Raw genomic sequence first — 14,820 nt, forward strand, 5'->3', positions numbered from 1 at the left:
GGGAAGATGTTGTAGTGTCTGGTAGTGAAGGGCTGGAGACAGTCCAGGTTGGCCAGCACTGCTCTGATGGCCGCCTATAGGGAGAGAAGAGAAGGAATGGATGGATGGATGGATGGATGGATGGATGGATGAATGTTGGATAAATTAAAGAATAAATGGCTTACTGAATGTCTGGTTGAAATAAATAATGAAATGAATGAATGTATGTATGTATGAATGATATGTTGGGAATTCATATTTTTAACTAAATCATTCGTGTCTCCTTCAGACCTGTAGTAAGGTGTCAGTAGATTAAGCCTGACCACCACTACTTGATCTGTGTGTGTGTGTGTGTGTGTGTGTGTGTGTGTTGCGTGCTGTATTGTGTGAGGATGCAATAAATAACTAATTCCTAACAATCTGTAATGCAAATAAAGCATTTGATTTGATTGAATGTCAAGTTTATTTGTGTGTGTGTGTGTGTGACCGTAAGCTACCTCTAACTCCTGGTTGACGAAGTCATCGTCTAGCATCTCCTCAGCACTGTGGAAACGAGACATTCAACAAGAAGAATATATAGATAGACAGATGGACAGACAGACAGACAGACAGACCAATCAATTGATCGACAGGCAGGCAGGCAGATAGACAGACACACCGATGTAATAATAATAATAATAATAATAATCATAATCATAATCATAATAATAATAACTTTTATTTATAGCACTTTTCCTGCAAACGTTGCAGCTCAAAGTGCTTTATAGATAGACAGGTGTGTGAAAGAGTAGAGGCAGGCAGGCAGGCAGGTGTGTGAAAGAGGACAGACAGACAGGCAGAAGAGGCAGGCAGGCAGGCAGGCAGGCAGACAGACAGGTGTGTGAAGGAGTAGAGACAGACAGACAGACAGGCAGGCAGGCAGGCAGGTGTGTGAAGGAGACAGACAGACAGACAGACACGTATCTTGCCTGCAGTTGCTGCCTCCCCTGATCTTGAACTTGTAGAGATGGCGCCCCGCCCTGAAGAACCTGGTCTCAGGTAGAGGGAAGATGAATGTCTGGATGGGCATGATGATCCACCTGTCACCTGACCTGACCTCTGACCCGTCACCTGACCTGATCACCTGACCTGATCACCTGACCCGACCTGCTGTTTGGTGTCAGTGAAGATGGAGGAGAGGAGACAACGGAAGGAAACAAGGAAGCAACTTCTATTGAGACATGTATCACTGTCAAGTGATAGTTAACTTATAATGTTAGTTAAGTAAACACAGTAACACACTGGTGGATGGTGCTGTCTACAGTGACTTATTAAATACTAGAGAACGAGTTGAAATTAGATTTTGTTTGACAAGAAAAGTGAATACAATAATGTGATTGGATCACTAGTTGCTGACTGACTCTTTCATCGATGACAGTTAGCAACGCAAACATTAATACACGGCCAATTTATATTTACTTGACAGGTAAAATGCAATTACATACCGTAGTCAACGAATATGAGAAACTTCAGTCTTTCAGGCAAGAAAAATCCAGGTACGAAACAGTTAAAATGAAGGCTGTCAGTCACACGAGCTCGCCTCAAGTTCCCGCCTCTCAGGCCCTCGCTGATAGGACAACTGTTCATCCAATCGGGGGCGTTCCTGCTAGTGTCTCTATGGTGACGGCGAACAGGATGTTCCACCCAAAGATCACGTGACGGAGCATGTCAAGCGATGCCCACGTGGGGAGGTTTATCATTATGGAGCAGAAATAGTCAACATTCCTCAATAATCCAAGACGCTGGCCAGCTGGGTAAGTATTTCTATGTATATCTGAACATAAATACTGATTACAACGATGAGAAGGTTACGTTAATTCCCAGCTGGAATCATATTCCGTTCTCCTTTTCAGTTATCAGCAAGTGGCTTTTGACTAGAGTTGAGAAGGTCCTCTTTACAATGTTTTGCTATGGCTGCGTTCGTAAATTCGCTCTGAGAGCGCCGGAGGGCACACTGGGGTCAGGGTCAATGTCATAAAGTGACCATGAGTGCTGATCAGATTTCCACAGCGGATTTACGAACACACACTATGTTGGACTTTGCTGTATGACGTCTTTAGCCTTCCTGTTAGTTTCTACATATTTATGAATGGTTTGTTGCATGTTACACATAAGTCTATGATTTAACGGCTTTGTCCTTTGCTTCTTCACCTATATTTTGTACTTTATTATAACATATTCATAATTCTTATATATTTTAAAAAGGTGAGCGTTTTATCTTAGTTATCCAGTTAGTCGTATTGAGTTATATACCACCCTTGTCAGACCACATGTCAAGAACCTCGGTGTCATCTTTGACTCCGAGCTCAACCTTAACCGACAAGTGAGCTCCGTCGTGAAGGCATGTTTCTACCAACTACGTATCATAGCCAAGATCAAGTCCTTCCTCACCCCCAGTGACCTGAGGAGGGTCGTCCTCATGCTAATTTCATCTAGGCTCGACTACTGCAACTCACTCTATGCTGGACTTCCTGATAAGACCATCTACCGCCTGCAGCTAGTCCAAAATGCCGCTGCCAGGCTGGTGTCAGGCACTAAAATGAGGGACCACATCTCCCCTGTCCTCATCTCCCTTCACTGGCTCCCAGTAAAGAAGAGAGTGAAGTTCAAGATCTGCACCTTTGTCTACAAAGCTCTCAACAGTCTCGCCCCACCCTACATCAAGGACCTCCTGGAACTGTCTTCCACCTCAAGGCCCAGGCTCAGGTCCGACGCCCATCTCAGCCTGAGGGTCCCCCGCACCAACCTCAAGAGGAAGGGTGACCGTGCCTTTGCGGTGATAGCACCGACCCTGTGGAACGCGCTCCCTTCCGCCATCAAGTCTGCCCCCACTCTGGACTCCTTTAGAGCCAAGTTAAAAACCCACCTCTTCGTCAATGATGTTCCCTAAGTCTACTCCCTATTTGTTGTAAATTGTATCCCTTGAGTTGTTCGTTTAAGTAGTCTGTGTCTGTTTGCTTTCTGTGTTCCTTGTCCTTGTCCTTGTCTTTATCTGTTCCTTTACCCGGGCTGCGCCCCGGGCCGATGTAAAAGTTGGATGGGGGGCGCATTATAAATAAAATTAACATTAACATTAACATATAATATATAATATAGTATGCCTTTTAGCTGACGCTTTTATCCAAAGTGATTTACATTGCAGTGAGTGCATACATTGTTCAGTATATATGGTCCCAGCAGGAATCAAACCCACAACCTAAGCATTGTTAGCATCACGCTCTACCAACTGAGCCACAGAGGACTAGAGAGATGTGAATCTCTTTCAATGCCAAGGTGCACACACAGTATCCACATAACATGTACACACTGTAGAATACAACCACAACAGCAACAACAACAACAACATTAGGTTAGATATTAATCAATTTAATTATATTATTTCTCACTAGTGTCTCAGTGCCTTCCAAACCCAAGATGACCTCCATCCCTCCCTCCACCCCCTCCCTCCTGTTGAACACGGGGTCCAGGATGCCTCTCCTGGGGCTGGGCACCTTCCGCCTGCGGGGTTCAGAGGAGATCCTCCAGGCGGTGGACGCTGCCCTTGCTGCTGGCTACAGGGCCTTCGACACCGCCGCCGTCTACCGCAACGAGGCCGACCTGGGCAGCGCTCTACGCCACCTGCTGCCCAAACACGGCCTGACCAGGTACGTCACCTGCTGCCCAAACACGGCCTGACCAGGTATGTCACCTGCTGGTCAGACAGATGACAGACCTTTATTACAATGATGCATTAGCCAATACAACGTCCCTTTATTACAGTGATGCATTAGCCAATACAACGTCCCTTGGGATCGTCACGTAGGGCTCTTTAGCAACAAGTAACGTCCTGTCTGCATGACTACTGATGCGTGGCCGCAATGCATAGTGTACTACATAGAGTACTCAATGTTATTAACACATAACACCACAGACAAGACACGACACAACACTGTGTACAACACAACACTATGTACAACACAACACAACACTATGTACAATACAATACAACACAACACTATGTAAAATACAATACAACACAACACTATGTAAAATACAACACAACATAATAGAACACAACACTATGTACAACACAACACAACATTAAAAAGCATCCGTCAGGTCCAGTACCAACATGGTGCTGTGGTTCTCCAGTACCAACATGCTATTTTTATTTTATTTTATTACGGATCCATGGTGCCATAGCAACCAGCTAGTCTTCCTGGGGTCCACATTAACACATACAAAAATAATCACAGATAAAATAACCATAAATTGCAAATACAGAAGATAAAAATCAGAACAATTAAATAAAGAGTTAATAGCACAACAATCATAACAATGGGAAATAATTAACTCATTGCCAATTGGCGTCTTATAGAATAGTAACGTTGACTGCCAAAGACGCCTTATAGATTTTTTTTTTTTTTCCGCGGGGATCGCATTATTGACATGTTCTACACCTAGCGAGTGAATTTCAGACTTGGGTGTAATGTATTTCGGTCCCAGATGGGGGCAGTAGTTTGATAAAAGCCTGGAGAAGGAAGTGGCTTGCTGTGGGTTGTAGTAATGGCGAAACGGATCAGGGTATGTGCCAAACGCGGCGCGGAGCAGCGCGGCCATCGCGCGACTCTTCAAACAGTTCAGAGTCGGATGATACAGAAAAAGTGCAGGAAAAAAAAAAAAAAAAAAAGTTCTGCAGAAAAAGCTCGTTTTCTCTGTTTATTGGTCAAAATCAGGTGTTTTTGCTGAAACCACCCTATGTTCTACGGCCGATTTCTAAACACTCAAAGAGGCTAGAAACAAACTTTCTTTTTCTGATGAAAGAAGAGAGTCTAAAGTTTTGGTAGATATGTTCAATGTTTATGTAGTCCGAAAAGTCAATATTTGGTGGGTCTTCAAAGTTCAGCGAAAATGCCCCAAAAGTCTGGCAGTGTGGAGCTCTCCGCTCTGAACATGGCTGGCAGTCATTAATGGACACCTAAAATGACATGTAAGACAAAACACACCTTACAAAACAGCACAACCCGTAAAAACAATGTAAAGTATTCAATAAGATTTAAGATTCTTTTTAAAAAACAATTTACTATAAATGCAGCAGAGGTTTGGAGGCAGGTTATTCCAGAGAGATGATGATCTACAAACAAACCTTCATAAAGCATTAGTTGTGTTGTGGTCCTCCAGGTCCGACGTGTTTGTGACCAGTAAGCTGGGCCCTAAGGACCAGGGGCCCAGGGCCCGGGAGGGGGCCGAGAGGAGCCTGGAGCTGCTGGGCCTGGAATACATCGACCTGTACCTGGTCCACTGGCCCGGGACCCAGGGCCTGGGGGTGGCCGACCAGCTGAACCCAGGGAACAGGGCCAGGAGCTGGGCCGCGCTGGAGGAGCTGCATGCCCGGGGGAGGCTGAGGGCCATCGGGGTGTCCAACTACACCCCTGGGCATCTGAGGGCCCTGCTGGGGGCGGGCGGGGTGGTCCCCGCCGTGCTACAGGTCAGCCAGGGGGGAGGGAGAGAGGGAGGGATGGGGGGCGGCCGGGGTGGTCCCTGCTATGCTACAGGTCAGCCAGGGGGAAGGGATGGGGGTGGGCAGGGTGGTCCAGGGGGGAGGGAGGGAGGGAAGGAAGGAGGGATGGAGGGAGGGAGTGAGGGAGTGAGGGATGGGGGAAGCCAGGGTGGTCCCCGCTGTGCTACAGGTCAGCCAGGGGGGAGGAAGAAATGGGGGTGGATTTGAAATGATTTGGTTATTAGTGTCCAGTGGATTTCAGATGAGCTCTGTGATGGTGGATTAGTGGAAATCCTACTCTTGTTGCTTCTATCCCGTTTATCTCTCTCACTCCCTCCCTCTCCCTCTCTCACCTCACCTCCCTCTCTCTCCACCCCCTTCCCCCTCTCTCACCCGCTCCCTCTCCCTCTTTCCACCCACCTCCCTCTCTATCACCCTCCCTCTCTCCCTCTCTCTCACTTGCTCCCTCTCCCTCTCTCCACCCACCTCCCTCTCTCCACCCACCTCACTCTCTATCACCCTCCCTCTCTCCCCCCCCTCTCTCCCTCTCTCTCACCTTTCCTCCCTTTCCCCCCCCCTCCTCTCCCTCTCTCCATCCCCCCCTCCTCCCCCTCCAGGTGGAGTACCACCCGTGCCTGGCCCAGGGGGAGCTGAGGCGTCTATGTGGGGAGACGGGAGTCTGCTTCCAGGCCTACTCCTCCCTGGGGACTGGCTCTCTTCTCCAGGACGCCGTGGTGGCGGAGGTGACCCGGGGGTACCCCGGCCGGACCCCGGCCCAGGTGCTGCTGAGGTGGGCTGTGCAGCAGGGGGTCCCCGTCCTCCCCAAGTCCTCCAGCCCCCAGAGGGTCGGGGAGAACGGCCGGGTGTTTGACTTTGAGCTGCGGGGCGAGGACATGGAGAGACTGGCGGGCATGGACTGTGGACAGAAGTTCTGCTGGGACCCTTCACAGGTGGCATGATGATGAAGGTGATGAAGGTGATGATGATGATGAAGGTGAAGACGATGGGGATGAAGGTGAAGATGATGATGATGAAGGTGATGATGATGATGATGATGAGGAAGATACAAGAACACAGACTTATGTGACCAAAAGTGCATTTTTTTATACTTAGTCTGAAGAGACCTCAACCCAGTCCAGAAACAGGCTCTAGCCGCTAAGCCACTTGAGGCGATCTGAGAGGCTGGGGTAGGTGGAAGCAAGCTGCACTGTGACCCTCTGATAGATATTATAGAATGCCATTTAGCTGATAAGGAGTGACATTTCACAGCTGTCTGCTGGGGTATGTGGAAAGTGAATGTGGAAAGTGGTCAACGGTGCACTGTTTGTAGTGAGGGTCTATGGGGGAAACTTGACTTCCTGTACCCCGCAAGAGGGGGCGTGGCATCAGATTTCCAGGGTTTTGACTTCTGCTGTGATTACCTATCGGCTAGCTAGGTAGTACGCATCATGTTCCCATCATGCTCTGCTCCCATCCAATCCACTTAGATCTACTCATTTACATTTTAGACATTTAGCAGATGCCTTTATCCAAAGCGACTTACAACAAATACATATGACTAAGTAAGTGAATCATCCATCCACTTGCAAGAAAAAGGTTAATCTGTGCTCGGGCCAGGGGCCATTGGCAGTCATAGTGCAAGAAGGAGGAAGAAATGATTTATATATTTATTTATATTCTGCCTCCGCCAGCCTCCTCTGGATCAGTCTGTAGGACAGTATCATGAACATGTAGCGGTCGCTAACAGCAGTTAATATTACCGTATATGATGTAATAGCTCTATCAGAATTGTCTTACATGTTTATTGTCGTTGTTGTTTTTGTAGCTACAGACATACGCTAGCCAATAAACAAAAAGGAAAACGGTTAATAAAATTCTTTATTGTTTGTTTTATGCCATACACCGATAGTGGTCATGAAGAAAAAAATACATTTACAAAAGTCATTTTAAAAAATATATTAAAAAAAAGAAGAAAAAAGGTAGTATTCAAGATTAAAGATTCCCCATTCACCTCAGATTCAAGTAATACCAGGGGTGGTTGCCAGGCCTCTGCTGCACAGGAATCCTAAAGCCCAGTCAGGTTATTCCACGGTACGTTCACAATTACAAATGTTGCCTAAACAGTTGCTCGAAGACAGAAACTGAGCCAAATTAAAACGACTCCTCGCACAAAGAGACTTGCGAACAGACTGAGGCATTGCAGAGCGTTACAAACTGTTTCCTGAATAACATTCTCGCCTTTTCCAACGTTGCGCTTCTGAATGTACCCTTGTTGTTGTGCTTTGTTCCTGCGTGAGCGAGGCCTGTGTGCCTAAGGCTGTAGCAGTGCAGGCATGGCTCAGTCCCAGGGCTCCACAGGCAGAGAAAGGCAGGTGGTTTAAGGTGAACCGTGTAGTTTTTGTATGCTTTGCTGCCCTCTTTTGGCCAAACCGAACGTTGGTTTGTTTTCATGGCCATTGAGCACTATTTTAACTCATTGAGTGCCGAGGGTGAATAAAGTCGCCCCCCAAATGGTCAACATTCGAGAGTGCCGAAAGGGTGACTTTATTCACCCAAAATTGATAAATGATGATGCTTCATGTGGTAACCAATCAATGTACTGTTGGTAGGTAAATACCACATAGAACACTTAACACTTATGGCTGCGTTCATAAATTCGCTCTGGAAATCTGATCAGCACTCATGGAACGCCTCTTCAAATTCAATCAAATTACTTGGTCCCTTTATGACATAGAACCCAGTGTGCGCTCCCAGAGCGGTTTTACAAACGCAGACTAGGTTGTGAGTGTCCCGGAATTCTTTGGCAGTTAGGTTCAAAATCCTACACGCTGGACCTTTAACCGACAGTTAAGAGTCTGGATCCCCACACAGCCCAGAGCCTCGACAACACGACCCCTGGGAGTAGACAGTAAGCCACAACGCAGGCAGGCGGACACATAGACAGCAATAATAAAAGTCACGTGGTAAACACTAAGTGGGATGCTTGGGAAGGACCGGCTCTGACGCCACCCCCGTTGAAGATGAGATCAACTAAACGATTAAAGTAACGGTTATGGTCAGGGTTAAGGTCAGGGTTAGGGTTAAGGTTAGGGTCAGGGTTGTCCCAAGCATCCCACTTAGCATCTATCCTAATAAAATTCCATAGTAAAAAAAAAATGAATATCCATAGTAAAAGTCACATCATCTCCTTTCTCGTCAGAACCATCAAATACTTTCAAATCATTCCGAGCTGTGCTTGACTGAGTCGGTCTGGTCCAGAAGTGCAAACTTTCACCTGAATCAAGCACACCTCAAATTGAATTTCAAGTTTTTTTAACGTTAATGCGTTTGACCCAGTTCTGGCCCTCCCTATACAGCAGTTTAATCCATGTTACGGTTTTGTCGTCATTCATTAAGATATTAACAGTATTTACATGTTTTTTTTAAAGACGCAAGGCTTAAAAGATCCTCATTGGTTTGACTTTAGTCTAATTTTATTCTACGTCTAATCTAATCTAATCTAATCTAATCCTGCAGGTCATCTCTCGTACAAAAGATATTGTTAGCACTATTGTTACGATTGTCGTTTACCAAGATATCGTTAGCCCTAACGAGGATTGTCGTTCATCACGATTGTTCGATTGTTGAGTTGACAGAGGGGAGACCGCTCTTTACAGAGTGCAGCCACATTTAAAAAGGCGGTGATTGTAGTGGGTGGGCTGAATCTCAAAAGTCTTCCCTCGCTCCTCTCCTCCTCCTCACAACTCATTGGAGGAGAACATTTGAGAGGAAGAACCTATGATCTTCTCCTCCAATGAGCTTTAAGAAGACGAGGGGAGGAGAGAGAGAGGACAAGGAATCGAGGTAAGAGATTGGACCGTAGATTCTGACAAGGAGTCGGATTGGTCGACCACCATGTCTATCTCTACTGTGCTGGCTCAGTGGCTATGAGATTTCTGTACTTGGTGGTGTCTCTCTCTCCATCCATCCCTCCATCCTCCTCCTCCTCTCTCTACTCAGAGGCCCGTGGCTCGGTAGAGATCAGGTTATGGGGCGTCTCTCCCTCCGTCTCCTTGTGACTGAAGAGGAAAGCCCACCAGCTCGGAGACTGGCGCATCTGTTTGGCCGCGCCCGCGCTCCGTACACGCTTCATCTCCTAGGGGTCAGGGTCAGGTCAGAGGTCAAGGAGCAGGAAGAAGGGGGGGAGTACAGGGGAAGAGAGCAGGAAGGGAACAGAGAAAGAGAGAAGCAGGTTATTTGAGATCTTTGAAGCTCACTCAACTTGACGAAAATACTTTACACTGAAAAGAATCCTATCTGTCTCTCATTCATCCCCCCTCTCCTACTGCCCCTAACCCTCTCGTCTCACCCCTCCCGCCCTTGCCCCCTCTCCCCTCCCTCATTCTCCCTCTCCCCAACTCCTCCATCTCCCTCCTCCCTCTCTCCCTGATTCTCTCTCTCTCTCTCTCTCCTTACCCCTTTGTCCAGCCACACGTCAAACTCGTCACTCATGCGCCGTAACTGCCTGCCATACTTCTGCGCGGCCCAGAGGGCGGGGGGAGCTGACCGGGACCTGCCCCGGAACGGTGCTCCATCTGTGGACATATCGTCCTCTCCGGACCCCCTCCCTTGGAACTCCTCATCCCACTCCCCACGGGATGTGGAGGCCTTGGACTCTGAGTTCATCCTCACCCGACTTCCAAGCTCACCTACGGGGAGAGACAGAGACGAAGAGAGAGAGAGAGATGGGACGGGGAGAGAGAGAGAGAGATGGGACGGGGAGAGAGAGAGAGATGGGACAGGGAGAGAGAGAGAGAGAGATGGGACGGGGAGAGAGAGATGGGACGGGGAGAGAGAGATGGGACGGGGAGAGAGAGAGAGAGATGGGACGGGGAGAGAGAGAGAGAGAGAGATGGGACGGGGAGAGAGAGAGAGAGAGATGGGACAGAGAGAGAGAGAGAGAGAGAGAGATGGGACAGGGAGATGAGGGGGAGTGAAAGCAGCAAGATGTTATTGGGGTCAGGGGAGGCTAGACTGAAGTGTGTCTAAGGGCAATCCTCTGTGGCGTCTCACCTGATAGTCTCAAGGCAGGTCCGGTGAGGGAGTGGTCTAGCAGTGCGTTCAAGTCCTGACCACTAGCCGATTTGTCCATTTCCCAACTCCGAACCTCCTCCGAGGGTTCTAATTCGCTGTCTGAAATATGGAACATTTTTGCCATGGTGACATCTAGAGATGAGAGAAGAGGGGAGATAGAGGGATGGAGACAGAAAAACCGGGGTTGGTGTAGGGAAGGAGAGAGAGAGAGAGAAAGAGAGAGAGGGAAGGAGTGAAAATGATCAACATGCACTTGTGTTTACATCAGAAACATAACAAAAAAAAGTTTATTTTTTCCTTTCCCCAAGAGGAAACACACACACACACACACACACACACACACACACAGTCCTGAAAAACAAAACAAAAGACCTGTCTGATGTTTCTAACAGTGACATGTTGGAACGCCTGAAGCGTTGAGACAGCTGAGAGAGGAGGCCTACTTTCTCCATGTTGCAAAATTAGCCTCGTTATTATTATATCACTGATCACTCCCTCTATCTCTCTCACATCCCCTTCGCCTGGGACTCGGTCCAAAGGTAGGCTACTGCACCACTGTAACAACCGGCAAGAAGTTGTTTTGATCGCGGAGGAAGAAGTGAGATAGCCCCGCTAGGATAGCATGACATTGACATTGGCACAACATTGTTACATGGAAACATGAACACACCCAAAACATGCCGAAGCCTGTGCTACTCCTCGAAAGAGTTGTTTAGTTGCGGTCCTTCGCGTTGTTGATTCTGGGGACAATAGAACAAACTTGGCGACAGGACCCGAAGGAAGCGACTGGTCTGAATCACTTCAAAAACACAATTACCTCCAAAACCGCATTTTCTTACCCGAAATCTTTTGGCAGGCAAAGCTGTCCAATGTTGAAGCCGCACTCTTCTCCCCTGTCTCGTTCCGTGTTGTTGTTGCCTGGGGTCTTTTTTTTTACGGTACAATACAGTTTTGACATGGGCTGCGTTCGTAAAATTCGCTCTGGAAATCCGATCAGCACTCATGGAATGCCTCTTGTCCAATCAAATTACTTGTTCCCCTTTATGACGTTGTACTCAGTGTGTGCTCCGGCGCTCTCAGGGCGATTTTGCGAACGCAGCCATCGACTTCTTCTCTCACCCAATCGCGTCGCGTTAGTGTTCCGCACCGCCGTCCTTGCGCTCGACCAATGGGCGGGCGGGCACGCGCCTTCTCCGGCGACGTCACTGTTGCGAGCAGGACTCGCGGCTCGCGTATTGTTTTTCTTGCCGTAATGCCGTAATGCGTACAGTACGTGCGCACCTAATATTTTTTGTCGAATACACTATAGGCTGCAGGCTTGTACAAAATACCGCGCATCCCTACATAATAGAACTCCCTCCCAAATACATTTTGCAATCTCTCTCTTCACAGACTGACAGTCACAGCGGATATCAACGAGGATACTTCTTAATCAGACATTTTAGGAGAGGAAATGTACAGTTTCTCATGACTCACATCCTCCTGTTTACAGACACTCAATATCTTCTCCCCTCCTCCTCTCCTCCTCCCTTCCGTATCTTCTCCTGTAGGCTGGGGATGAGGTTACATGTTGGCCAACATGTAGGCTGGTATAATTCCTCTCACTATTGCGTAATGCCACAGTATCATTGTACATGTTGACACCTGTGGGAGAGTTACCTGTCTGTCTTAGACCATGAGTTGCTTCTCCATTGTGCAATGCTGTGAGTGTGTCACCCCAGGTAAAGAGTCAGCCAGGGATTTACTGACCTATCTAAGTATTAGCTAACAGTATCTAAGTATTAATTAACAGTATCTAAGTATTAACTAACAGGATCTAAGTACTAACTAACATAATGTAAGTATTAACTAACAGGATCTAAGTACTAACTAACATAATGTAAGTATTAACTAACAGTATCTAAGTATAAACTAACATCTAAGTACTAACTAACAGTAGGCTATCTAAGTATTAACTAACAGTATCTAAGTATTAACTAACAGTATATAAGTACTAACTAACATCATTTAAGTATTAACTAACAGTATCTAGGTGTAAACTAACAGTATCAAAGTACTAACCCTATACTACATACTTAGGCCATCCTGTTCAATATGTATCCAGTTAGCAACACATTTAAAGGGGCAATCTGGGATTTTGTACATCGATATTCTTTTTTTTGGTAATATAATATTATAATATTAATTATACGGTAATATAATATTATTGGATAAAACGTTTAGGAATTGCAACCATTTTTATACACAGTCCCTTATTTCCAGGAACTCAAAAGTAATTGGCCAAATTAACATAATCATAAATAAAATGTTCATTTTTAACACTTTGTTGAGAATCCTTTGCAGGCAATGACTGCCTGAAGTCTGGAACCCAATGGACATCATGGACATGCTGGGTTTCCTCCTTTGTCATGCTTTGCCAGGCCTTTACTGCAGCTGTCTTCAGTTGCTGTTTGTTCGTGGGTCTTTCTGCCTTTTTTTTTTTGTCTTCAGCAAGTGAAATGCATGCTCGATCGGGTTGAGATCAGGTGATTGGCTTGGCCATTGCAGAATATTCCACTTCTTTGCCTTAAAAAACGAATTGTCCATCTGTATTGTGAAGCCATCCAAGAAACTTTGCTGAATTTGTCTGAATCTGAGCAGACAGAATATCCCTAAACACTTCAGATTCAAATTCATCCGTCTCCTTCTGTCTTCTGTCACATCATCAATAAACACTAGTGACCCAGTGCCATTGGAAGCCATGCATGCCCATGTCATCACACTGCCTCCACCGTTTTTTACAGATGATGTGGTATGTGTCAGATCATGAGCCGTTCCAAGCCTTCTCCATACTTTTCTCTTCCCATCATTCTGGTACAGGTTGATCTTTGTTTCATCTGTCCAAAGAACGCTCTTCCAGAGCAGGGCTAGCTTTTTTAGATGTTTTTTGGCAGTCTAATCTGGCCTTTCTATTTTTGAGGCTTATGAATGGCTTGCACCTTGTGGTGAACCCTCTGTATTTGTTCATGTGAAGTCTTCCCTTTATGGTATACTTGGATAATGATATGCCTACCTCCTGGAGACTGTTCTTCACTTGGCTGGATGTTGTGAAGGGGTTTTTCTTTACCATGTAAAGGATCCTGTGATCATCCACCACGGTTGTCTTCCATGGACGTCCAGACCTTTTTGTGGTGCAAGCTCACCAGTGCGTTCTTCTTTTCTCAGAATGTACCAAACAGTTAATTTGGCCGCTCCTAATGTTCCCGGTATTTCTCTGATGTATTTTGTGTATTGTGTGTTTCATTTGCATTGAGAGCTCTGTTGACTTTATGTTGTGTGTATACAGCAACAGCTTCCAAATGCAAATGCCACACTTGGAATCAACTCAGACCGTTTACCTGCTTAATTGATACATAAATAATGAAGGAATAGCCCACACTGGCCCATGAAACAGCTTTACTTTTGGACCCTTGAAAAAGAGGGAGCTACATATTAAAGAGCTGTAATTCCTACACCGTTCCTTCAATTTGGATGTGAATACCCTTACCCTAAAGCTACAATTCTGAACTTTAAGCCCATATTCATTATATAACTGTAACTTGAAGATGTTTTGGTAAAAATTCTGTCTGTGTCCAAATATAGGCTATATGGACCTAACTGTATGACTAATTAAGTGAATCATCTATCCATCAGTCATGGCAGGAAAAAGTAATCTATGCTGGCCTGGGGTCATTGGCAGTAGTCGTGCTAGATAGAAGAATGAAGAAATTCTTGAATAATATATTTATATATTATATAATATGTTAAAGAGTTGAGCTGCTTCTCTGGTGAGGAATGGACGTATCCTTCTGATGTTGTAGAGGAAGAATGTGCAGGAGCGTGCTGTCGCTGTGATGCTGTAGTTGAGGAGGATCACCCCAAGGTTCCTGGTTGTTTGGGAGGAGGTTACCGAGGTTACCGTAGAGTTCTCTACTGTAAACAGAAGTCATGGAGAGGGCAGCCTTCCCTGGGGAGGAAGAGTAGCTCTCTGCATGTCTTGCAGACATTTCTGCTTGGATGTCAGCCCACCACCTCAAGCTCAACCTTAAAAAGACTGTGGTGGGCTGATATCCAAGCAGAAATGTCTGCAAGACATGCAGAGATACATGTTGCCGCATGTGAGTCAGAGGGGAGGAAAGACAGGAAGAGTTGAGTGTCATCTGCATATCAGTGGTAGGAGAAACCATGTGAGGAAATTACAGAGCCAAGAGACTTGGTATAGAGGGAGAACA

General features: G+C 46.3%; 2 protein-coding genes across 3 annotated transcripts; one reads left to right on the forward strand and one right to left on the reverse strand.

Annotated features, from left to right (window-relative positions):
• The first annotated feature begins 1,667 nt into the window (after positions 1 to 1,667).
• On the forward strand, positions 1,668 to 7,237 carry LOC308169136 (aldo-keto). 2 transcript variants are annotated; one of them, XM_080543786.1, is made up of 4 exons: positions 1,668 to 1,772; positions 3,408 to 3,662; positions 5,179 to 5,485; positions 6,115 to 7,237. In XM_080543786.1, the coding sequence occupies exons 2-4, from the start codon at positions 3,433 to 3,435 to the stop codon at positions 6,454 to 6,456; spliced, it is 879 nt and encodes a 292-aa protein (XP_080399912.1). In that variant the 5' UTR covers positions 1,668 to 1,772; positions 3,408 to 3,432; the 3' UTR covers positions 6,457 to 7,237. The 2 variants fall into 2 exon arrangements, with proteins under 2 accessions (XP_080399912.1, XP_080399911.1); XM_080543785.1 differs by lacking the exon at positions 1,668 to 1,772 and adding an exon at positions 3,249 to 3,291.
• Positions 7,238 to 7,406: 169 nt separating this feature from the next.
• On the reverse strand, positions 7,407 to 11,545 carry badb (BCL2 associated agonist of cell death b). Its single transcript, XM_080544447.1, has 4 exons — positions 11,410 to 11,545; positions 10,550 to 10,702; positions 9,953 to 10,185; positions 7,407 to 9,632 (listed from the first exon to the last, which is right to left on the reverse strand). Exons 2-4 carry the CDS (start codon positions 10,692 to 10,694, stop codon positions 9,489 to 9,491), a joined length of 522 nt encoding a protein of 173 aa, XP_080400573.1. The 5' UTR covers positions 10,695 to 10,702; positions 11,410 to 11,545; the 3' UTR covers positions 7,407 to 9,488.
• Between the last annotated feature and the right edge of the window lie 3,275 nt (positions 11,546 to 14,820).

This window comes from Nansenia antarctica (assembly GCF_963989245.1).
Source record: "Nansenia antarctica genome assembly, chromosome: 13".
NCBI lineage: Eukaryota > Metazoa > Chordata > Actinopteri > Argentiniformes > Microstomatidae > Nansenia > Nansenia antarctica.

What these genes read in the sequence shown, in the direction of transcription:
- LOC308169136 (XM_080543785.1), top strand. An exon ending in CCCAAACACGGCCTGACCAG is followed by an intron (nt 3,663 to 5,178) that starts GTACGTCACCTG and finishes GTGGTCCTCCAG; the next exon opens with GTCCGACGTGTTTGTGACCA. An exon ending in TGGTCCCCGCCGTGCTACAG is followed by an intron (nt 5,486 to 6,114) that starts GTCAGCCAGGGG and finishes CTCCCCCTCCAG; the next exon opens with GTGGAGTACCACCCGTGCCT.
- badb (XM_080544447.1), bottom strand. Translation starts at nt 10,694, where the DNA reads ATGGCAAAAATGTTCCATATTTCAGACAGCGAATTAGAACCCTCGGAG. An exon ending in ACCTGCCTTGAGACTATCAG is followed by an intron (nt 10,186 to 10,549) that starts GTGAGACGCCAC and finishes CTCTCCCCGTAG; the next exon opens with GTGAGCTTGGAAGTCGGGTG. An exon ending in ACGTGTGGCTGGACAAAGGG is followed by an intron (nt 9,633 to 9,952) that starts GTAAGGAGAGAG and finishes CCTGACCCCTAG; the next exon opens with GAGATGAAGCGTGTACGGAG.